Source organism: Dipodomys merriami, unplaced genomic scaffold (genome assembly GCF_024711535.1).
Source record: "Dipodomys merriami isolate MVZ:Mamm:240054 unplaced genomic scaffold, mDipMer1.0.p SCAF_116, whole genome shotgun sequence".
Classification (NCBI taxonomy): domain Eukaryota; kingdom Metazoa; phylum Chordata; class Mammalia; order Rodentia; family Heteromyidae; genus Dipodomys; species Dipodomys merriami.
In genome coordinates, this window is record NW_027202449.1 from 1,113,902 (window position 1) to 1,137,535 (window position 23,634).

Below are 23,634 nucleotides of genomic sequence, written 5' to 3' on the forward strand. Positions count from 1 at the left end.
CCCGAGCTTCTAGGACGGCGCTGTGCTGAGCCTGTGTGTCAGCTGTAGGGAGGCTGCTCTCTGACAGCATCCAAATCTTCAGTTCCCAACTCATGGTGAAGCTGGACTTCACCTGGAGTCCAGCCTGGATTTCCAGGTCTGCCCCCAGGGTCACTTTTCCCAGCTCCATTTCCTCTTCCATCCATCTATCCTTTTGTCCATCTATCCATCCATCCATCCATCCGCCTGTCATCCATCCATCATCTATCCACCCACTCACCTATCCATCCATCCATCCACCCATCATCCATTCATTTATCAATCATCCTTCTACCCACCCACCCACTCGTCCATTCCCCCCGCCCCCGCACACCCCTCCCTCCTCCATCCCTGTCCTCCCCTCTCCTCTTTGTAGCCTGTCTCTGGCTCCTTCCAGGGCCCTGGGCAGAAGTCCATCCCATCTCTGACACTTGTTGGATGTGATCCCTGCTCTCCTGGGCAGCTGGGACGGGGCAGCCATGTTTTATGCCCTCTCCTCTGGAGAGAGGGGCAAACTTCAGACGCCGCATTTTTCATATCTGACAGAAAGCTTTTAGTGGAGCTGAGGGGCCAGTAAATCTTCGTGTCCTGTGCAGCTTTGTGTCTGTGTGGCCTCCATGCCTTGGGGGGAGCTGGGCTGGGGCCTGGCTCCTGTTTCTCAGAGGCCCTGTAGGGGGGAGCGCGTGGGGATGTGCTGACCCCTCACTCAGGGAATCTGGCAGGCATGTTGGAAGAGATGGAGCCAAGGACAGGCAGGAGACAGGAGGGGCTCCACTGGCTGGGTGCTGTGCTCTGGGCTCCCCGGTCCAGCTGAAGAGATGGACACCTGTCTCGTGCATCAGTGGCGAGTGGAGTCTGCTGAGAGAGGTCCTGGGGCGCAGTGGGAGCCCTTTGTGGGGTGCTGTCTGCACAGAGGTAGAGGTGGGCGGGGCTCCTGTTCTCAACTCTGACTGGCATGTGCAGGAGCCTGTGAGAGGCAGGAGGGGGCATGGAGGTGGGGGGGAGCTCCGTGGGGGGCCATTCCCAGGGTGGGCTTCTCTACAGGGTTAAGACCGCCCCCCGCCCTGTGTGTCTCGTCCGCGCCCCGCTGGCCTGTGTCTGCGAGATGAGTGCGGGGTGTTCCCGGCGAGCCCCGGGGCTGCTGCGACGGGCGGCCGCCACAGGCCACTGCTACAGCGCCTCTCTGCGCTCCTGTGTTTGCAGCGTGGCTTCTGTCCGCATGGGCGAGGGTCTGCGTCTCCTCACCTGCCGTGCGGGGCGGCGTGGCCAGGGCTCCCCAAGGCCCCGTCTCTCCTCGGGATGGGGGGGGAGGCTCGGCCTCCGTGGGCATCTGTGCCCCGCGTTGTGCCTCTGATGGTGGCTGGGGTGCAGCTGGGCTTCCGGAGCCTCGCACGGCTGCGCGGGCCGGTGGAAAAGGATGTTTCGGGAGGAGCGTGGGCCCGTGCGGCGATTGCGTGGAAAAGGATCTCTCGGGAGGAGCAGCCTCCGAGCTGGGGGCCGTGTCCCCTCCGTCCCCTCCTCTGCCAGGTGGAACGGTGGCGTGTTTCCCGTCGCAGCCCGTGGGTGACTTGGGTCAGTCAGGAGGCCACATGTGTGTGCGTGCTGGGGGGAGGGGGACGCGCTGGCCCCGCACCGACCACCCCCATGGCCACACGTGGCTGTGTACCCCAGCTGCCCGGTGCCCACTCAGCCCCACGGGACCTGTCACCCGGGACCTCTCTCGTCCCAGAGCGCGACCGGTGAACGGCGCCGGGCTTTGCGGCGTCTCCATGTGGCGCCCGTCAGTAACGGCAGCATATTTTTTCTTTTTGCATCTGCCGTGCTGGACATAGTAAAACGCGGAGCTAGAGAGCAAGAGGCCAGTCACAGAGCTTCCTGGATGGGTTTGGAGGCCTGGGTCCGGGGGGGGGGGCGCATCAGGTCACATTTGCTTCTCCGAGGTGAGGGCACTGCGCTGTGTTCCCGTGTGGCCATCGGTGTCCCTCCTTGGGACGGAGCGTCCCCGTCCATCCACCGCCCACCACGGGCAGACCTCATGAGGGACAGAGCGAGGGAACACTGGCTCCAGCCCTTCTCCACGCCTGGTGCCAGCCACCCAGGCCCTGGTCTCTGCCTCCGTGCCCTTCCTGGCTCCCTGGACCTCCACAGGGGTGGGGGGCAGTCCCAGAGCCCGGTGCGTTGACATCACCCTGCCTGCCTGCCGCCACCCCAACACGGCGGGCAGAATTTACATACTAGCTCCTCTGCAGCACCATTTTCCCCTGGCTCTTTCTAGATTGAGGCAACTTTTTTTTGGTCCCTGTTTCTTAGATGCTCTTGGGAGATTTCTGACCACTCAGAATGATCCGAAGGAAAACCGAGCCACCAAGCCCCAGGTTGACGGTGCGGTACGGATGGATCCCGGCCACCCTGAGTCTCGGTCACTGTTTACCGCGTAGATGCTGGGCCTGTCTTTAAACACGCTCACAAACATGGCGGCTGCTGTGTCTCCCCCTCGCTCCAGCTCTCTCTGCCCTTTTCCCCTCCCGCCCAGCCCCCTCCCACCCCAGGCCTAATCTCACCAGAGAACCACAGCCCAGAGGATTCTGGGAGGGCGGGGGGGGGGGGGGGTCGGGGGAGGGGCGGCCGCAGGACAATGAGGCCTTGTTTCCTACGTGGGCAACGCTCTCCGGACCTGCTGGCGAGGCCGAGCCGCTCGGTGCAGAGTCAGCACTGTGCGCGGCCCGGTGGGGGCTGATTGTGAGGGTTCTCGCCGGCCGTGCTGGCTCCACATCAGAGGCCCATGGCCACGGCTGTTTAGCTCAGGAAGCTGGGGACATGTGTCATGGCGGGCGCAGGGTGCCGCGCTGGCCCTCCCCCGCCCCCGGCCTTTATCAGTTTCCTCCTCCCTCTGGCCACAAACAAAAGGCGGCGTACCTGGGCCGGGAGACGCTCCACACCGGATGTTCCCAGCATTTTGGATGTTTCCTCCCGCCTGCCCGAAATGTCCCAGAGAAGGCGCTTGGATTCCAGGGAGCCCCGGGCTGCAAAAACTCCAAAACACGGCAACAACAAAGCCATAAATCTGGGCCTGCGGCCCATCTGGCTGGGGGTGTGCCACCGGGGCCCAGGCGTGGACAGGGACACGGGGAAGGTGACTGGGGCCCACGCCAGGCCTGGCTTGCTCAGACGTGCGGTCACAGAGCAGTTGTGTCCTCCGGCGGGGCGGCCACTAGGAGTGGACAGGCCAGGGCCAGGGGGCAGTGCGGTGGCAGAGCGGTGGCGCCACATCTGCTGCCTTTGGACCCCCAGAGCGCAGGAGCTCGCCAAGCTGGGGCCCCCGTGGAGCGTGACCCAGGCGGCAACGGCACTCACGGCTGCGGTGCATCAGCCAGGATGCCCGAGATCACTCCACACCCGGCCATCTACCACGCACGCGCACTGTGATCTGGTGGGCCAGGGCGGGCCAGGGCGGGGGTGACCCCCCCCCCGTGGCCTCCTCCCAGCAGGACCTGAGCCGGTCGCTGCAGAACCGAGGGCCCAGTCACAGACATTTCTGCCCACTCAAGATCAGCACACGGTCCTCCGGGACTGCAAGAGTCAGGCTGTGCGGGCATCAGAAACACCGAGGCTCCCAGAGAGAAAGGAGACACTGGGATCCGCCTGCAGCCCCACGGGGCGGGCCTGTGGTCACAGCCTTGGCCCCTGGCTCCCAGTCCCCAGGAGTGTGTGTGATGGGGGCTCCCCCTCCATCTGCTCCCTCCCCGCCTGCCCCCCAACCCCCGAGAAGCCACCTGAGGCACGAGCTCAGGTCACTCTTGGCAGTGTGTGGCTAGGGTCTGCGGTGACTCCTAAGCAAGTGGCTGCTCTGCCTGTCTCTTCCCAGAAGGATCCAGGTCCCAAACACGCCGTGGGCCGTGTGAGCCTCGGTGGCGGTTAGCTTCAGCCTTGGTGTGACTCCTTGCCACGTGGAGTGTGTGAACGCAGAGCGCGTGCCCAGTCCAGGCCCCCGGCTGTCGGCTCACAGATGGCTCGCTCTCGCGCATGGGTGTCTGCTCTCCATTACTCTGAGAACTGGAAACGTGGGATCGAGGCTTGTGAGTGAAGCACCAGCCGCCTTGGGGTTCTCCTTCGTGGGGACAGGAGGGCGGGGCTGCTGAAATCAGTCGTCCTGCTCCAGCCCTCACAGCAGCTCTGATCAGAGCACGCCGGCCTGCACCCAGCAGCGCCTCTTCGCCCTGGCCTGGCTGAGGTCGGAGCCCGTCCCCAAGGCTGCTGAGCCTTGCCTTGCTTCTCTGCAAGCTCCAAACAGAGTCTTCAGTGAAGGGCATAAGAAGGAGGCTTTGGTTCAGCAAAGTGTCGAGAGAGATGGTGGTGGTGGTGGTGGTGGTGGTGGTGGTGGTGGTGGTGCTGCTGCTGCTGCTGCTGCTGCTGCTGCTGCTGCTGCTGCTGCTGGTGGTGGTGGTGATTTGAGGGTAGTCACCATCATCGCTCAATTCTGTGCTATCGGCCACGTGCTATGGTGAGTGACTGTCCCATCTGTCCCATTTTCCTAGTTAGTCAATGGAGCAGGCCTTATTCTGTGAAATTGTCCCCATGTCACAGAGAGAGAAACCGAGGCCAGGGGAGTGAGGTAACCTGAGCGGTTGCACTGCTGGTGGGTGGCAGGTAGTTATTACATCTGTGGGGGGGTCCGGGTCGTCTGTGTGGCTCAGTCCCCATGGCTCCAGGCCAGGCTCAGAGCCGGCCACTGAACTTCAGGGTCCGAGTCCTGGAACCTAGGTGCTTGCCGAGTGCTAGAAGGCTTAGGAAGAGCAAGAACTTCATGGTTCCCTTAAAACCAGGTGGGCAGCCAGCGCCCGTAGGTCAGCTAGTGTGAGGGAAGAGGACAGAGGGATAGAGGGCGGGTCAGCGCTATCCCGACCCCTCATGTCCCCACTTGTTGGCAGTGTGTCTGGAAGTCAGTCCTGGGTGGGGGCGGGCAGGGCACTGTGGCATGGACCAGCACTGGGAATTGACCCTTGACTGACCAGAGGGGCTGTGAGTGCTTCCCAGGCCTGACTCCACAGGAAGAACACGAGGTGGGGTGTGGAGTGGGGGCAACACGGGTTTTTAGGGCTCAGTGTTCTAGAATGTTCAATAGGTCTTTCCCACAGACCCTGTCTCCCGGTGTCTGTTCCTTCTTAGCGGAAGGCTGGGATGAGCAGGTGTACCACCCTCCGCACCGTGTGGGACCTGGAGATGCCCCGTGTGCTCCATGCATCCAAAGAGAATCTCGGGGGAGCCTTGTGTGCGGTGTGGCAGATGTGGAAACAGGCTTGGAGGGCCCAGGGCCAAATGGTGGAGCGCAGTGGCTGGTGACCCCTGAGGCCCAGGCCGGCCGGGGCCTCCCTCCTCTGGTGCTTCCTGTGTGGTTAGCGTGATGTGAGGTCTACGTGACCGCAGACATTGTGGGCGGGGGACTGCGTGGCGATGCGGGCCCGCGACGCGTGTGTGAGCTAAGTTCTGGGGAGCGTGTATGAGCTAAGTTCTGGGGAGCGCACTGCACAGCTGGGGGCTCTGGTGGGCTGAGAAGCTGGGCGGGGACACAGCACGCTGGCCCAGACCCCTGGTGCTCCTGACCGAGAAGCTGTCACTGCACGGCACAGGCGATGGTGCCAGAGAGCCTGTCCCCTGCCCCTCCTGGACACCGTGAGAACAGCAGGTGCTCGGGCCACGCCCGGCTGAGGGCCTCCGCCCAAGGCAGGCCGGCCTTCCCCTGTCACCGGACATGGCAGGTGCGTCGGGCTCACCCGCCCCCCCACAGCCCCTGGAACAGCTCCAGGCTGCACCAGATAGAAAACTCCTGAGTCGGGCGTTCTGCTCATCCTGTGGGCTAGGAAGGAAAGACTCCAGACATAATTAGAAGTGTTTCAGAGCGAGTGGAAAGTTCTCAGGAAATGTTTTATCATTAGAGCTGGCCCCTTGCCTCCAGGAGGGTGAGTGTGAGGGGAGGGGAGGGGCGGGGGAGGGGAGGAGGGGGGAGGGAAGGGAAGGGAGCCGTGGCCTCCCAAGTGTGAGTGTGCTGCCCGGCTTCCTCTACGGAGCCCTCCTGTGAATAGAGCGCAGAATGGCGGCTGCTTCCCCCAACCACTTTGTCTTCCTGCCACATCTCAAAGGGAAGCAGAAGCCATCAGCCCCAAAAGACAAGACAGGACACCTGGCTGGAGGTGTAGATACAGAGACTTCGCCTCAACACTCTGAGCCTCAGTTTCCCCATCTCCGGAGCAGAGAGGAGGGGATTACTTGCAGCGCTTCTCTAAATCTGAATATTCTTTTGGCATATCTATGTCTATAGCTATGTATGTCCCAAGGGCTATATATCTTTGTGGACCTCCCTGCTGGCTTTGCCCCTCGCAGCCGGTGTCACTTCCTGCCCAAGCCTCAGTTTCCTCAGAGATGAGAAGAGCCACACCTGCATTTGCAGAGGGGACGGGAGAACACGTGGGCAGCGGGCTCAGGGGCACAGGACGGGTCCAGGAGAGAGCCAGAGCCTCTACACCGGGGACCTGTTCCCCGGAACATTCCAGCAGGCTGTCTTTGGCGCCGTGCCCCCCTGCTCAGCACCTTCCGCGATGCCGGCCTGGCAGGGCAGAGGGTGTGCAAGTGTGGTCGCCGATGGGCGGTGATGGGTCCTCCCGGGTCCCCAGCTGGCCGCCGGTGCCCAGCAGGGACACGGGACACCGTGGTCACTGTCCCGGGCCTGCGGTGGGACGCGATGGAGAACCACGGCAGCGATGGTGGGAGCGGGGCGGCAGGCAGACCCTGGGAGGGGCTCCGCGTGGGTCTGCGCAGGACAGCAGCGGGGCAGGGCCTGTCTTCGGGAGCAGGATGAGCAGGTAGACAGGATGGGGAAGCCAGGACCATGCGCACCGCCGGCCTGCCACTGTGTCCCGTCCCTGCCGAGCCTGCCACTGTGTCCCGTCCCTGCCGAGCCTGCCACTGTGTCCCGTCCCTGCCGAGCCTGCCACTGTGTCCCGTCCCTGCCGAGCCTGCCACGGGCTGTGCAGACAGCTGTCCGGTCCTCCCTTCCCCGTGGACAGCGAGGGTCTCCTCCGTGCGGTGGCCGCCCGGCTCAGGCTCGGGGCGGTGCACGGCGCCGTGGGGAGAGCGGGCTGGGAGGCGTGCCCCGGGCTGGGGAGTGACTCACTGTGTTTCTTTTCAATCAGACCACTACAAGAGAATAAAATGCTCCCTCTGCGATGGCAGAGCGCGTGGAGGGGCGTTCATGGCCCAAATAAATCGCAGCGCGTCTTTCATGGGAAGCGTCGGTTTACTTCGGACCAAAAGCTTTTTTTTCATAATTCTCTTACTGAGACAATTCACCTCCCGCATAAAGCCGGGCGCCGGTGGCGTTTTCAGTGCAGACATCTTGGCCGTGGTCCTCACACCAACCTGACTCCCCCCCCCCCCCCCAGCCGGCCACTCTCCGCTGCTTTGCCGAGCATGGCTGTGTATGATTTATGTTTTGTGGCAGTGCTGGGGGTCTGCCTGAGAGCCTTCCCGCTTGCTGAGCAGGTTCTGTACTTCCAGCATTTTTGGCTTTACTGTTCAGATAGCCTCTCTGGACCCCGATTCTTTACTCCTTCCTCCCACGTAGCAGGGATGACAGGCATGCTCCATCGTGGATACTTCCTTGAGCTGGGGTCCCCTTTCGCCTGGACCGGCCAGGAGCTGTGATCCTCCCGATCTTGACTTCCCAAGTAGCTGAGACTGACTACAGGCTTGCGCTACTGTGCCTGCCTGCAGCCCGCCTCCTCCAGCTGCTCCAGGCTTGGCTGCTGGCGACTGGCATGGCCGTGGCCAGGCGGGCTTGGTCTCTCCTCCTGGTTCTGTGTCAGAGCCCTTTCCTCCCCTGGCACCGTGGTTATCATCCCCCCCCAGGCTGACTTGCAGCCCTGTCTGTGACACCCTATCGGCATGCAGGGGTGGAGCGGCAAGCCCACGGGTGTCCATGCGGCCCCGCTGGCCAGGCGTGCCCCCCCCATCTGCGTGTGGCCGCACCGGTCTGGCAGGGACCTGAGCTCCCGTTGGTGAGGATTGTTCTTCAGGTGTAAGCGTGGTCCGGCCGGGCGGCGGGGTCTCGGGTGTCTGACCCAGCTCTTCCCGGCAGCGCCGGCTGTGGAGTATGATGGGCTGCGGCCGTTCTCCAAGTCCCCACGGCGCTCGGGGTCTTGGCCTCAGAACGGGGCAAGCCGACCGGAGTCCACGCGCCCCTGCCCTGTGCCTCACCCGGACCCCGGCTGCTTGATGCAGTGGTGAGGGCGGTGCGGGCCCCTGGGGGCATGCCCGGATGAAGTAGGAGCTCTAGAGGCTGAGCGGGGTCCAGCAGGCGCCTCGGGGCTCCACGTCCCTTGCCCCCCGCCCCCCCCCCCGATCTAACAGCTTTGGTGGAAAGTTCCAAAGTCCGCTCCCAAAGTCCTGGCTCTGCACCGGCTTCTCCCCGGAGTCTCTGGGCTCAGGGAGCAGCGTCACAGAAGCATCATGCCCACAGGGGTCTGTGCCCAGCCGGAGGCTGCTAAGGGAGAGAAGGGACTTGAACCTGGGGTGAAGAAAGACCACCCCCCGGCTTGTCAGACCTCAGCGCAGCCCCGCAGCCGCAGTGGCTTCCCAGAGGGGTGCCTGCCAGCTCCGCTCTCCCCCACCTCTCAAGAGCACGCCGGAGAGGCCAGGCGAGGGGGAGGAGGCCGCGCAAGGAGGCTCCTGGCCTCCTGGTAGACACAAGAGAGACTTCCTCGGGGGGTGTGGGGTGTGTGTCATAGCTTTAGACTCAGAAAGAGCCTCTGAGCCCAGCTCTGTACCAGCAGTGGGTGGTGGCTCTGGATGGGCGTGTCCACCGCGGCTGGGCGTGGCCTGTGGCAATGCGCCTCCCCACCCATGGCCCACCACCCGCCTCAGTGCAAGGCCGCAGCCGCTGGCTTCAATGACAGCGATTGTCTTGTGCCTGAATTCTCCCAGGACGTCCAAGTCTGTGATTGATTTTCAAACTGCAAACAGAAATGCATTCATTCCTCGGCTCCCTGAGCTCTTACATTATCCACTTAGACTCACGTTACAAAAATAGCTTTGAACCGTCTTGCTTGAAATACCGGACGCACGCACTCTCCGACAGTGAGGTTTTGTTTGGTTGTCTAGCTTGGCTTTGGGGCGTAACGTTTCACGCTAATAGTGTACACACCCGTCACTTTGACACAAGCGAGGATGTCGGTATTTATTTTTGCCTCCAGAAAAATGATGGGGGCATCGGGGAGGATGAAAAGAATTTCCCGAAAAACCCACGCCAAGCCCTCACCACGTCTCCACAGGCCATGACCATTCTCTCCGGGTCCTGGAATCTCTTCGGGTTGAGGGAAGAGTCTGTTTTCCAGGCTTTGCAGCCTCTCCGAGGCCAAGGCCAGGGGCAGTGCCCACCGGAAACCCCGGCTCCTTTCATGCCTGTGCTCACTGGCTCTTCACATGTGCCAGCATCTGAGAACCACCCTCAGCCATCCCCAGGGCCCGGGGGCATTCTGACCCACAGACCAAGTGGCTCGGAACTCCCATGGGTGACCTGAGAAAGTGGCGGGAATGATGCCCCCCCCCCAAGGCTGCTAGCTTAGCGGTGCTAGGCCCCCAAAGGGCCCCGGCACCACCGATTTCCACGGCAGGAATACTGACATGGGCAGCACCGTGTGAGCCCCTTACCCACCCCAACCCCCTGCACAAAAGGCCGTGTCGTCTCCTTTGGCAGACAGGTAAACTGAGGTTCCCAGAGGAGGCCATCTCGATAAAAGGCGGTAGCAGAAGGTGGACCCAGCCCCCCCGGCGTGGCCCACATCACCCTAGAGTTCATCCACCTCCACGCTCCATGGCACCTGCTGCCCTCGGCAGCCGCCCCAGAGCTGGGGACCTCCAGATGCCCGCGAACCGCTCTCTTGCTCCCTCAGGCTGAGAGATGCCGGCCTCTCCGTGAGATTTGTTTTTGCCCAGTTGTGAGTGTTTCCATTTGCTCGGGGTGGAAAAACAAAGCTTTGTGTTGTTGTGAACGGTTCAAAGTCCCCGCCAGGCCGCGCGTTTCCGCTGGAGAGCCGCCCCAGGAACACAGCGTTGTTTCAGATGCATTGATTGTTATCAGCCCTTGACCTCATTTATTTATGAAAAATAGCTGGCTCCTCGCGCGGGGCTTTGAAGGCCGCAGTGATAAGTGACCGATGTATCCAGAAAGTGACAAGATCTTGTCTGCCCGGCCTCTGCCCCCCCCCCCCCGCCGCCCCACGAAGCCGCCTCTGTGCTGCACAGCCAGAATTTGTGGCATCGAGGCCTTGGAGCCGTCCACACTCGCGCTGCGTCAGCTCTGACACCAGCTGCACTTGGACAAGGCCAAGGTTGAGCTGGACACCGTGGTCAAGGGGTGACCGGGTGGCCACAACCCTGGGGGGCACCAGACCTAGAATGGGGGATGACATGCCCCCCAGCTGAGCCCAGAGCTGCAGCCCCTCCCTTCTGTGGTGCTGAGCAGCCCTCCTCCACGTCTCTGGGCTGAGGTCTTGGGTGTGAAGGTATCAGGGCATGCGTGCAGGCGCTCTGAGTCCCAGAGCCCCCAGCGGGCTGGTTCCAGACTGGCTTTGCCCTTGAGTGGGAGCTTCCCAATGGGCAGTGCAGGGCCCCTTGTGTGCCCTGCACGCCCCGGTGAGGGGCAGGGCCCCGTGTCTGCCCTGGACCTCCAGTGAGGGGGCAGAGCCCCGTGTCTGCCCTGGACGCCCCGGTGAGGGGCAGGGCTCCGTGTCTGCCCTGGATGCCCTGGTGAGGGGCAGGGCCCCGTGTCTGCCCTGGACGCTCCAGCACTGGGCACTGGGCCTGGGGTGACCCCAGTCACTCCACGGGACTCAGATGCCCTCTCCATGCCCAGCTCACTGGACGCAATGAACACCTTCAACCTGAGGCATTGTGGGACGGTGCAGAGCGCCGGCAGGATGGCCCATGCTGGCTCAGGCTCGGTCCTGGGCAGCCGCCCGCTCCCTGTGCGCTCAGGCTTGGCCTGCTGGGCAGTGGCAGTGCACTGCCTGGCCTCATAGCTCTTAGTCCACCTGGCTCCCGATGCCGGGCGATGCTGGGTCCAGCCAGAGAACTGTATGTTCCTGTGAGCAACGGTCATTCCTGTCCACCCTCTCCCGCCCCAGTGCACGGGCAAACCGAGGCACGGAGAAGCTGAGTGGTGTGTGTGCCCCATGCCCACACCCAGGCCCTGGCAAGCTGTGGAGCTCAGGCCCAAGCACCCATCAGGAGTGGTGAGGACCAGAGGTGAGAGGTCATGTGAGTGGGGAGGACCAGAGGTGAGAGGTCATGACGGTGCGCCTTCCCCGTGTGGGCCTTGCCCGCTGCAGCCTCACAGATGGACTGTGGGAGCCGTGGCCTGTCTCCAGGCGGCCCAGGCCGGGTGCAGATGGGACCCGGGTGCGGGCCTGACCCTGCCTGGGACGATCTCACAGGGCCCCGTCACACACCGGCAGCTCCACCCCGCTCTGCCCTGCGGGGCGGCTGGGCCTCTGGGGTGTGGACCTCAGAGGTGGGGTGGAGCTGGGCGGGTCAGGGGCCTTGGCGTCTCTGTCCTGCCTGTGTCCTGTGGCCCAGGAGGAAGCATTGGTGACCCTGGGGCTCCCACCCTAGCCTGGCTCCGGGCTCCGGTCTTCGGGGCCCCCCCGGAGCCCATGGTGGCCATCCTCCTCCCCCATCTCCACCTCTGGCTGTCTAGACTTGTTATCGGGGCCTGCATTCCTGAGAACTGAACAGGGAGCCGCGGGCCGGGATTGCAGCGGGTGAAGTCACTGGCGTAAATCCTGAGGCAGGAAGTCCACGGGGGGACGATGGATGAGTGTGGGCCGGTGCCCGCGCCCAGAGATAACGCGTCTAGACTCCGCTGGCCGTTTCCTGCCCTCGCGAGGGGCCTGTCGACCGAGCCCCCGCCTTCCTGCCCCGCGGGAGAAGCCCCTCTCAGGAAGGCCTTGCCCCGCTCTCTGTGTAGCCGCCGCCAGCGGCTCCTGCCGCCGCTGGGCGTGGGTCGTTTTCTGGTCTCTGAGCCTTCTGCAGAGGTCAGGCGGCGCTGTCACTTTGTCATTTCAGAGAGTTCAGTGGGTGAGGGCGCGATGACGTCCTCTCTGCTCCGTTTGCCGAGGTCACGGCAAGGCCAGCGGGACCCGGGCCCGTCAGGCAGACGGAGATCTGTGCACCAGTCCTGGGGCAAAGGAGCCCCTGCCATCCCCGATGCTGCGGGGCCTCCTGGCTTCCGGAACGAGTGGCTCATTTCATTGGTCCCTGTGCGTGCTGGGGGGGGGGCTGGGGAGGGGTCACAGGCCATGCCGGCCCCAGCCCCTGCCTCTGGGCCAGATTCCCACAGCACACGGGATCCGTGCCCAGCAGCCGAGATGGCGGGGCCTTCACGGGTGGGAATGACCCCTCGTATGCCTGGGGGGGACAGAGGTGACCCTGCTGGCCGTTTCCATTCTCTGAACCCCAGTGGTGCCCACGGGGGCCCCTGGGCAGGGAACAGGCATGTGGGGCCCCCCTCTGCAGGCCGGGACACGGGCAGCGGCGACGAAGACGAACACCCCTCCCCCACCGTGCCTGTCTCATCTCAGATGTGACCCGGGCCCGCGAGGCTGGGGCTGTCCCCACATCAAGCCCACAGGCCCCCACCCAGGGGTCCCCGTTTGTAAAGGCAGGGCTGGAGCTTGGCTCTGGCACGGCAGGCCGGGCCTCGGGCTCCTGCCCGTGCCCCTGTGCCTCACATCCCTGGGGGTGAGGAGCTGATTCATCGAGGGAGGTCAGAGGACAGCCCCTCCGCAGACCCCCGCTCTCCCCCACAGGCCCTGCTGGCCACACGCAGTGCCCATGTGCAGGCTCCGCTGGCCTCCCCCGTGAGGGCCCGGGCCCCCACTACAGAGCCTCCCCAGGCACAGGGAAGCTGGGTGCCCACGGGACTCCAACTTCCCCCAGCTGGGCGTGGGGCCCCAGCGGTGCCTCCCAGCGAAGGCTCCCAGTCGCCTCAGGAGAGAGAAGCAGAGACCAGAGGGACCAGGGTCCTCAATGGCCGCAGCAGGGGCAGCAGCCTGCCACACAGGTTTATGGGTCAGACGCGCAGTGATCCATAGCGTCTACAGTTACGTGGTATGGATGATCTATAGTGTCTACAGTTACATGGTATGGATGATCTATAGTGTCTTCAGTTACATGGTATGGATGATCTATAGTGTCTACAGTTACATGGTATACAATGATCCACAGCACCTATAGTTAGATGCATACAATGATCCATAGCGTCTATAGTTAGATCTATATGATGATCTGTAGCATCTATAGTTAGATGAATATAGTAATCTATAGTGTCTGCATGTAGATTTATATAATGAGCCATAGTGTTTCTAGTTACATGGCATGCAATGATTCATAGTGTCTATAGGTAGATGCATACAATGATCTGTAGCATCTATAGTTAGATGATATATAGTGACTTGTAGTGCCTAGATTAGATGATGAACTTCCCATGCAAGGAAATAGTTTGTAGCCATGAAAAAGAATCTGGTGTCTTCCTCTGGCAACATGGAATGATCACCATTCCAAATGGACAGTATGATGTGAGAGCATACTGCATGTGTGTATGGTTTACGTGAGTTACATGTCCATGCAGATGTGTGTGTGTAAGGACATGTACTTACTTACACGTGCATAGCTATATGCTTACACAAATGTCCCAGATCCGCACCCCTAGGGAGGTGGCGGGGCTGTGTGTAGGAGGCCTAGAGAATGCACAAGTCACGCTGTCATGTGAACACTGCTCCCATCAGGAATCCTTCCCGGAGCAGGCCCAGAGCTGCTCTGCGGGCCCTGGGGTTGGCCCTTGGCGTCGGTGCCCATCGGTCCCCCTCCCACCTGGCCCCAGGTGGCCTGTACACCCGTGGCACTGCGGCTCACACCCAGGAGGGGGTTGTGTGGCTGAGAGAACAGAACCCCACAAAGAAGCCAGACTGTCTCCATCCCCGCGAAGCACAGCCTCCTGCTGGATTAGCAAAAAGTTCCTGAAAGAAGTGTGACCGCTTCTCTGAGGCAGGAGGCAGGATCTGGGGGCGCTGCCCAAGCATTTATTGGCCTCCCCAGGGCTAGGCCCCTCTGGCCGGCCCGCTGAGAGAGGGGGTCAGAGGTTATCTGCGGGTGAGCAGGGGGCCACCTCTGGCCCCGCCCCCTGCAGCATCTGCTGGAGCCATTAAGGGCCCCCTCCCCCTTCCCAGCCAGGGTCCCTGTCTCTTTGTCACCCTGCTCTGGTGTCTGAACTCAGAGCCCCGATCTCTGTGCAGACCCCAGGGCTGAACGGGCTTCTCGAGACACAAGCAAGAGGGGGGTGGCCGAGACGGGCACAGAGGGCATCTCCATCCCGGGAGCGAGGTCCCGGTGTGGGCCCTCTCCTGGGCGCTTGGCCGTAGGAGGGAGCATTTGTCCTTGCCACCTGGGCAGTGCCAACAAATGGCGGCCATGTGCTGGGGGCGTGGGAGGCCCAGGAGCAAAATGCAGAGTCCTGAAAGGACCTTGAGCCTTTGAACTCCCAGTTCAGACCAGCAGGAGGCAGTGGGGTGTGAAGCCAGCACTTCTGGCTGTGGACATGGCCACCAGGCCCAGCTGGGCCCCTGGGCGCAGCTGTAGAGGAAGACCAGCTGGCATTCATGCAACTGTGCCCCCTCCCCAGCTCAGCTGATCCTCACATGACCCCGGGAAGGATCCCTCGCCACCCCCACTTACAAACAAAGAGACGCCAAGAGACTCGCCCACGTTCTCAGACACCAGGCGATAGAGCCGGGGCCCTCCACAGCCCCCGGCCCCGAGGCCTGGTGCGCACCCTCGCCATCCTCCCCGCGCCCCCGCCCTGTCTGCAGGCGAGCTGTGGCGGCCGCCTGTCCTGGGGGCCCAGCCATCCAGGGCTCTGGCCCAGCCAGGGAGGCGGCTGCCCTCCACCATCTTTGGGGAGATGTACGCTGCTGGGCCGGGGCGATCGGGCGTCCTCTGCTTTCATGAATCACCCCAAGGACTCCTGGCTCTGACAGCCTGGAGCCCTGCCCGCGAGCTCGCCGTGAACGGAGGCTGCTGCTCACCGTGCCGAAGCCTGCTTGTCACCTGAACCCTCGACTCCCTTCTGCCCGGAAGCCCAGGCACAGCTACGGGCCCTGCCACCCTCGCTGGCCGCGTGGGAGCGGGGCGGCTCTTCCTTCTCATTGCTGCTCTTAGTGTTTATGGAGGATTTACAAACAGGCAGCACTAGGCCACGCAGCGGACTTCCATTTCCTCCTGGGATCGTTGCGCGGTCCTCTGGGAGACGTGGAGCCTGCTGCCCTCTTATGAGTGTGGGGTGGTGGCCGGGAGGCCCGCGGCGAGCAGGCCCGGCCGGGCACAGAACCGCTGCCCCCCCGCGGGCCGTGGGCGTGCCCTTCTGGCTTGCGCACTCACTCATGTCTTTTTGTTATGTCTGGTTCGGGTAATACTGGGGTTTGAACTCCGGGCCTTGCACTTGCTTCGCAGACACCCTGACCACAGAGCTGCGCCTCCAGCCCTGTGCTCTTTTTGAGAGAGCCTCTCAGTTCCTACCCAGGCATGGGCTGGTGCCAGCTGCCTGGGCTGGGCCTTGTGTCACAGCTGGGATGACAGGCAGGTGGCCCCCGTCCCCCAACCCGGCTCTTGGTTGAGAAGGGGTCTTGTCAAGTTTTCTGCCTAAGTTGGCCTCAAACCTTGATACTCCAGACCTTGGCCTCCGAGGTAGATGGGATTATAGGCATGAACCATTGGTGCTGAGCTTTCTGTTCATATTTTAATGGGCCCAGTGAGGGCCTCTGTGTGGCTCCAGACAGCCCCTGGCTCTCGGGTCCTCGCTGCATCCCCTCTGGAGTCTCCCTGTAGAGACACTCCGCCACCACGAGGCCACCCTCCCCCCACCCCCCCACGCCGCTCAGGGCTTCAGCATCAGGACTTGCATCAGACCAGCACCAAAGCAGCTGGGTGCTGGTCGTTCAAGATGGGTTTGAGCTCCACCCATCCCAGAGATGGGGGGCACGCCGGTGGGTGGTGGCCTGGTACCTCATGTGTCTCCCCACCCCCGCGCTGTGGGGGACAAGCGACTCAGAGGCGCCCCCTCTGGGCAGGTCAGTTACCAGCAGGTGCCCAGCACTTCCCCAGCAGAGCCTGGGGGTCTCAGCCCCTCCCGGTGAGCAGGCCTGGGGTTCAGGGGCCCAGCCAAGGAAATTCACCCACCAGCGTTCATGGAGCTCTGGCTGGGAGCTGGGGTGAGCCTGGCTTCTTCACAGCGCGGGCTTGGAAGGGCCGATGGCAGGGCTCCTCCGGCAGGCTGCATTTCCTGCGGGAGGAGGGGTAAAGCTTCCTCTGTCCCACCCCCACCCCACAGCCCCCACCCCGGCTCCCAGGCTCACCTGTGAAACCCGAGGCTGCTCCGTTACAAAACCAAGATTTATCGGAACATGACAGGCCTGGAGGGTTTTTATGACATGCGCGGCGCCAACCCTCCCGTTAACCTATTTGTCCCCGGTGGGCGGGAGCCTTTTACAACTGCCAACACCACTCCATCTGCTCCAGAGCCCGGGTGTTCTGACAGCGGGGACAAAATGTCCAGCCGGGCCCGGCCCCTCGGGCCGGATTACCACGTCAGCACTTCACTCGGGAGCTTGGGCCCTGCCGGGAGAGCCCAGCCCGCCCTCCCGCGCTGCCCCCGGGGAGGAAAGTCAAGCCGGGCTCTGACAGTCCCGTGAGCGATCTGTCTTCGACCTGCCTCCGCTCACCCCCTGGCAGAAGCTGCGTTGGGAGTAAAGGCCCCATTTCTCCTCATGAAATGGTCTTGGCTGTCTCTACGGAGGCCCCGGGTTCCCTGGGCCTCAAGGAGGAGGAACGCAGAGTGGGGACCGTTTGGAGCCTCTTGAAAGAGAGGGTCAGCCCATTCTGGGGGCTCCAGGAGATGCGGGTGGAAGTCCGTCAGCTCCATCCAGGCTCTGGTGAAATCGCCCACTGCGGTCTGCGCACAGGGCAGCTCTGTCTGAGCTCAGCCTCCCCGCACGGCGCATGCCCGTGTGTGCCTGGGCAACGCGGGCTTTTATTTCATGGTGACATTCATATCGTCTAAAGCGCCGTGCCTTGCTGGCTGTCCTGGGACCTGACTCCGGGTCCAGAACCCCAGAGGTGTTCACTGCTCAGAGCAGAGGCTGGTGAGGATGGGTCCCAGGCGGCGGGTGGCGCGGGGCTGGCACAGTAGCAGGGTCGATGGCACAGCCAATGCCCCAGGACTGGCCAGGCCACGTGCTGCGGACGCGGACACAGGCCTTTTGTTCCATGGACAAGGCCTGGGGGGGGGGTGAGCCCTCGTACTCTAGACCTCCGGTAGAGGCCGCTCAGGCCCCTCCCCTGCCTCCTCTTCCTCAGCAGTGTGCCCCTGAACAAAACCCACCTCCCCGAGTTCTCGGGCTCCAACGGTCGCTCTCCGGGGGTGTTTGGCACGCAGTGGGCTCATGGTTACTGCTCTTGGCCTCTGACCGGAAGAGTGAAGGGAACCTGGATTTGAGCGAGTGACCTCTGGCTCGGCCATCAGCCCCGCTGTGTCCAGGAGCACAGAGATGCTGAAGGAGACGGAGTCCCCCACGCGTGGAGTAAGCACGCAATAGTTGCTCATTCCAATAAGGTGATAATACTAGGCGAGTGGCACCCGTCCCCCCAGTGCAGCCCCTCGAGACAGACTAGCCTGGGGTCCTCGGGGCCTCGGAGGCTCGAGGCCGGGTCCCAGGTCTGCCTGGGCACAGGCAGCCTCCTTTCTTGTGCCCGACACCCTGGCCGGCGCCCAGGGGCTGTGGTGTGCGGCCAGCAGGGCTTGTCTGCCCGGCCTGGCAGGAGCAGCTCCAGTGACACCCTAGGTGTTGCCCTTGGATTGTGGAGTATTTTTATTTGCAAATGCGAAATAAGAAACATTCACTCAGGCTGACCAGCGTGGCTTCGTCCCCAGGGCCCCCCCGCCCCCCCAGGGAGAGGCCAGCAGGACACAGCCACCTGCTCAGGTCCAAATAGTTGAACTGGTCGTGGCCGGAGTTTAAGCGGAGGGTGTGGGGATGGATGTGGGGATGGATGTAGGGATGGATGTGGGGATGGATGTGGGGATGGATGTGGGGATGGATGGCTCCATCCCCACAGGGCCGTGGGGAGAACCGAGACCCCCAGGGCCCGGCCCCATGCCTGCCGCCCCCCGCCCCCCGCTGACCCCATGCCCGCCGACCCCCGCGCCCCCCGCCCCCCGCCCCTGCCGACCCCCGCGCCTGCCGACCCCCGTGCCCGCCGACCCCTGTGCCCACCGCCCCCCGCCCCTCCCGCCCCCCGCGCCCGCCGCCCCCCGCCCCCACCAGGAAGGTTGCAGGAACTCTCACACCTCACACAGGGGCACCTGCCGCTGGTGGCCTCTCCTGCCTCCAGTGTGGCCCGGCACCAGCCCCTCCTCCGCCCGTGTCATTGTCACCCGCAGAGCAGTGGTATCACGGGGAGACGGCGTGGTCATATGCAGGGACAAACCATTCACTCAGCTTGCGACCCAGCAACCACGGCCCCGGTGTTTACCCAGACAGAGCTGGAACTTGTGTTGGCACAAAAACCTGCCGGGATCTTTGGGGCAGCCTTGAACACTCCCTCCGGTGAGTGAGCACATCAATGATCTCCGGTCCCTCGTACAGATGGGTGTACTCAGCGTGGAGAAACAGGCTGTGCCGCCGTAGAGCGGTGCCCTGGGAAGGAAGCCGGGCTGAAGGGCGCGCCAGGCCGCTCGGAGAAGGCTCAGCTGCGGAGACACAGATGAGCCCGTGGGGCCCGGGGCTGGAGGAGGGAGGCTGGGGGGTGGGTGGCACAGATCACAGCCTGTAGGACAGAGACAGGACTCGGGTGCTGTAGGATGCAGATGCCTCATGGCCTACCAGGTAAACTACAGAACACACCGTGAGCTGTTTGATAACTCTGCGTCAATATGGAGGCCACAAGGCCATACGCGACCACGGACGCGGAACCCAGGGAGGCCGTGTTCCCAGAGACAGGTGTGTGTGAGTGATCCGCTCCTCCTGCTCCCCTTCTCTGTCAACTTAAGCTGCTCCCCCAAAGCCGAGTAACTCGTTCTAGCAGAAGCAGCCGCAGACGGTGGCCCTGGCCTGCCGAGTCCTGGCTGGCCCCTGTGATGGCCTTCCTGTGGCCCCGTCGCACTGGGGCTGCGGTGGGTTTGACCGCCATGTGAGCGGCCCAATCACCTGGGCAGGCCTGGGAGAGCGTTCCCGGGAAAATGGAGCCCCGTGAGTCTGCAGCACTTGCTTCACCGGCCTGCCCGGTGTCGGCCGGGCCTTTGCCGTTAATCTCCTGTGGCTCGGCTGGGGCCCAGGATGCATGCTGTACTCTCCATGCCTCAGTTTCCCCCTCTGTAAAATGTGCCTAATAATATTGGCCTCCGTATCCGACCAAGAGAATGAGCTCCCCTCCGTGGAGCTCTGTGACTGGCTGGCAGAGAAGAGGCAGAGCAGCGGTTCCTGGGGAAGTAAGTCCGGGAAGTTCCGCGTCTCACCCAAGGTCCGCCACGCCAGGTCCTGGCAGCCGGGCCAGCCCCGCCAGGCCCCCTCGGGCTTCATTAGACACAATTAAAGGATCCAGCTGGACCTCCTCCGCTTCGCAGGGTGCATTTTTCACATTCCTCCACAGCCTGGCACGGCTGGGAGACTGTCACTTAAAGAAAATAATAATAAATCTGGTATTTGAAATTAAAAAAGAAATCACAGCCTTCCTTTCCTGGACTCATTTCCTGTGGTGTTTCCCTGGCCTAATGGAAAGCTGACAGGCTGCCGGGGCGGAGGCAGCTGGCCTCCCTGCCTGGGCCCGGCCTCAGCGTGGAGAATGGGGTTTTTGTTTGCGGGGGCAGGGCGGGCAGGCTGACTTTCTCCAGAAAATCCAAGAAGCAGGGAGAAGGCCAAAGGACATGGCCGGCCGAGGCGGGGCCCGCCGCTGGCTGCTGCAGGGTCTGGTGGGGGCCCCCGGTGGGGCCCAACTCACCTCCTTTCCCCAGGCCCACCTTGGGAATCCGGGGCGCGCCAGCCAGGGTTCGGTTCTTCCTTTGGGGACAGTGGTGGCCACCAGTGCGCAGGTGCTGTGTGTGAAAGCAGCCCTCCGCCCCCAACCCACCAGAGGGCCCCTTCGGGCACAGGCGGCCATGGCTGCTGGCGGTCTGTGGCGTGACCCAGCAGGCCCTGGGCCCTGAGGCTGACCCCGTGTCACTAGGAGCTGCGGGGCAGCCGCAAGGGGAGGGAGGGCCACACCGGGCTCTTCCGGCACTGGTGGTAGCCAGGCTCAAGGAGCTGCAGAAGAGAAGATGGCGCGTGTAAGCCCGATGGTGGGAACTTAGCAGACTCTGTGCTTTGCACTGTGATCACAAGTGAATTTGGTAGTGGTGCCCGCCCCAAATGCCTGCTTTTATACCTTACCTCTGTTGTCTTCCTCCACAGAGAGGAGTGAGGGCCGACCTCAGGGCCCCTCCTAGACATGACTGCAAGCATCAGCTCCCTCCCAGGGCCACGTGTGTCTGAAGAGCAGCGAGCATGCGGATCCGTGGACGGGCAGACCACACGTGTGCACGCCGGCCGGGGTTGCTTGTGGGCGGAAAGCCGGTACCGAGTGGCTGCCATTTGGAAAAGTTGCGGTTGATATGATAATTCAGGGAACACTTTAGACAGAAGGTGGATTTCCTTTGTGCCCCAGGTGTACTTTTGCCTGAATTACAGTAACTCTCGAGTTATATTACATTTATTAATATGCATGATTGTTCATCTGGCTGCTGGCGCCGTCAGAAGCGGCAGCTACGGCTTGGCCTGCTCTGTGCCTCCGGTGTTTGGCGTCCCGCGCATGCTCAGTGGATACTTGACAAATGGATGCGTGGCTGAGTGTGCTCTGGGGAAAGCCGGGATCCCTAAGATTTATTTTCATCTGGAAAATGAGGCTGGTGAAGGCCCTGCTTCGTGGGGTTACTGAGAGGGCCAGAAGAGACAAAGCAAGCAAAACAGCACATTCCTTCATAGGACCTGGTAAAGGCTCAAGACAGTCGGTGGGCGAGCGTGGTGGTGGTGGTGGAGGTAGTGGTGGTGGTGGACGTGGTGGTGGTGGACGTGGTGGTGGTAGAGGTGGTGGTGGTGGAGGTGGTGGTGGTGGTGGAGGTGGTGGTGGAGGTGGTGGTGGTGGTGGAGGTGGTGGTGGTGGAGGTGGTGGTGGTGGTGGAGGTGGTGGTGGTGGAGGTAGTGGTGGTGGTGGTGGTGGTGGACGTGGTGGTGGTGGTGGTGGTGGAGGTGGTGGAGGTGGTGGTGGTGGTGGTGGTGGTGGAGGTGGACATGGTGGTGGTAGAGGTAGTGGTGGAGGTAGTGGTGGTGGTGGTGGAGGTAGTGGTGGTGGTGGTGGTGGTGGTGGTGGAGGTGGTGGTGGTGGTGGAGGTGGTGGTGGTGGTGGAGGTGGTGGTGGTGGAGGTGGTGGTGGAGGTGGTGGTGGTGGTAGAGGTGGTGGTGGTGGAGGTGGTGGTGGTGGTGGTGGTGGTGGTGGAGGTGGTGGTGGTGGTGGTGGTGGTGGAGGTGGTGGTGGAGGTGGTGGACGTGGTGGTGGTGGTGGTGGTGGAGGTGGTGGAGGTGGAGGTGGTGGTGGTGGTGGAGGTGGACATGGTGGTGGTAGAGGTAGTGGTGGAGGTAGTGGTGGTGGTGGTGGAGGTGGTGGTGGTGGTGGTGGTGGTGGTGGACGTGGTGGTGGTGGACGTGGTGGTGGTAGAGGTGGTGGTGGTGGAGGTGGTGGTGGTGGTGGTGGTGGAGGTGGTGGTGGAGGTGGTGGTGGTGGAGGTGGTGGTGGTGGTGGACGTGGTGGTGGTAGAGGTAGTGGTGGAGGTGGTGGTGGTGGTGGTGGAGGTGGTGGTGGTGGTGGACGTGGTGGTGGTGGTGGACGTGGTGGTGGTGGTGGAGGTGGTGGTGGTGGAGGTGGTGGTGGTGGTGGACGTGGTGGTGGTGGAGGAGGTGGTGGTGGTGGAGGTGGTGGAGGTGGAGGTGGTGGTGGTGGTGGTGGTGGACATGGTGGTGGTAGAGGTAGTGGTGGAGGTGGTGGTGGTGGTGGTGGAGGTGGTGGTGGTGGTGGACGTGGTGGTGGTAGAGGTAGTGGTAGAGGTGGTGGTGGTGGTGGTGGAGGTGGTGGTGGTGGTGGACGTGGTGGTGGTGGTGGACGTGGTGGTGGTGGTGGAGGTGGTGGTGGTGGAGGTGGTGGTGGTGGTGGACGTGGTGGTGGTGGAGGAGGTGGTGGTGGTGGAGGTGGTGGAGGTGGAGGTGGTGGTGGTGGTGGTGGTGGACATGGTGGTGGTAGAGGTAGTGGTGGAGGTGGTGGTGGTGGTGGTGGAGGTGGTGGTGGTGGTGGACGTGGTGGTGGTAGAGGTAGTGGTGGTGGAGGTAGTGATAACGGTAGAAACAGAGGCGAGAATGGGAAAGAATGTGAAGCAGCAGAACCTACTTTGCCCCTTTCCTTGGCTCCCTGACAAATGGAGGTTCAGGTTGAACTCTGCTTCCCAGCCTTCACTTGGAGTGGTTTTTCTAGAAGCCAAGGACAGATGAGGGAGGCCAGGCCTCTCTGCTTCGGAACTCCCCGTGAACTGGCCCTCCTGGGCTGGGGTCAAACTCTGGGCAGTGGACTGGCTCATTAAACAAATGACCTAATTTAGTACTTAAGACACCCAAAATTTACTATGCTAATTTGTCAAGCCATCCAAAACAACCAGCCCACAAATGGTTAGCCTGGTCGGTTTTAATGGAATTATGGACAAAATTCAGCTCGGCGAGGAGGGGAGCCGAGAAGTTAGAGCAGAAGTGACAATCCCGTCTGCAGGGCGCGCTCTCTGCAGACACTTTTATGGGCTGGAATAAATCTTCCCACCGGCCCTTTCATCTTGTCCTTTCCATTTTTAGCACCTTTCAAGGAGAATGGTTTATGGAACTCGGGAGCAGGAAGCAGGAAGTAGGAAACAGGAAGTGGAGGTTCTATTTTGGATGTGGCCAGGGTAGATAAGCAGGTTAGGGCTGGGAAAGGGGGTCGGTCTTCCCTGCTGGCCATCGGCGGCGGGGACTGAATCTGGGAGGCGCGAGGACCGTGCGAACCCGACCCCAGCCCCAGAGGGAAGCCACGGAAACACGAAACACTCCCTCCGAGTGTGGTCAGCACAGACATCTGCTCTCCCAGTTAGGTCTTCAAATCTGACCCTCTGGAGCGGCTCACCCTTCTCTGACCGAGGTGACATTTGTCATTGTGCCGCAGAGCAGGGAGGCCCCTGCCGGTCCCCGTGCACCCCGCTCCCGGGGGCTCTGTTGCCCCCACATCCTGGGGAGCGGCTGTCTGTTTCCGTGGCAGAGCCTCGGAGCCCCTGATCTGGAGACCCATCTGGTTCTTCCATCACGCTGAACCACCACGTCGAGGACTGAGCCAGCACACCAGGGAGTGGGGAAAGGTTGAGCTGGCGTGTTTATATTGCATTTGCATTAATGCTTCCGAGCGTTTATTTTC

The 23,634-nt window shown here is 62.5% G+C and overlaps 1 protein-coding gene across 1 annotated transcript in view; it reads right to left on the reverse strand.

The window, feature by feature from the left end:
- The window catches only part of LOC138822812 (uncharacterized), a 302,929-nt gene extending 279,551 nt beyond the window's left edge, over positions 1-23,378 (reverse strand). Inside the window, exons 1-3 of the mRNA XM_070015737.1 lie at positions 23,361-23,378; positions 21,991-22,611; positions 21,210-21,444 (exon numbers count right to left, since the gene is read on the reverse strand). Coding sequence (XP_069871838.1) covers positions 21,210-21,444; positions 21,991-22,611; positions 23,361-23,378 — 874 coding nt within the window. The remainder of the gene's footprint in view (positions 1-21,209; positions 21,445-21,990; positions 22,612-23,360) is intronic.
- Positions 23,379-23,634: the final 256 nt, after the last annotated feature.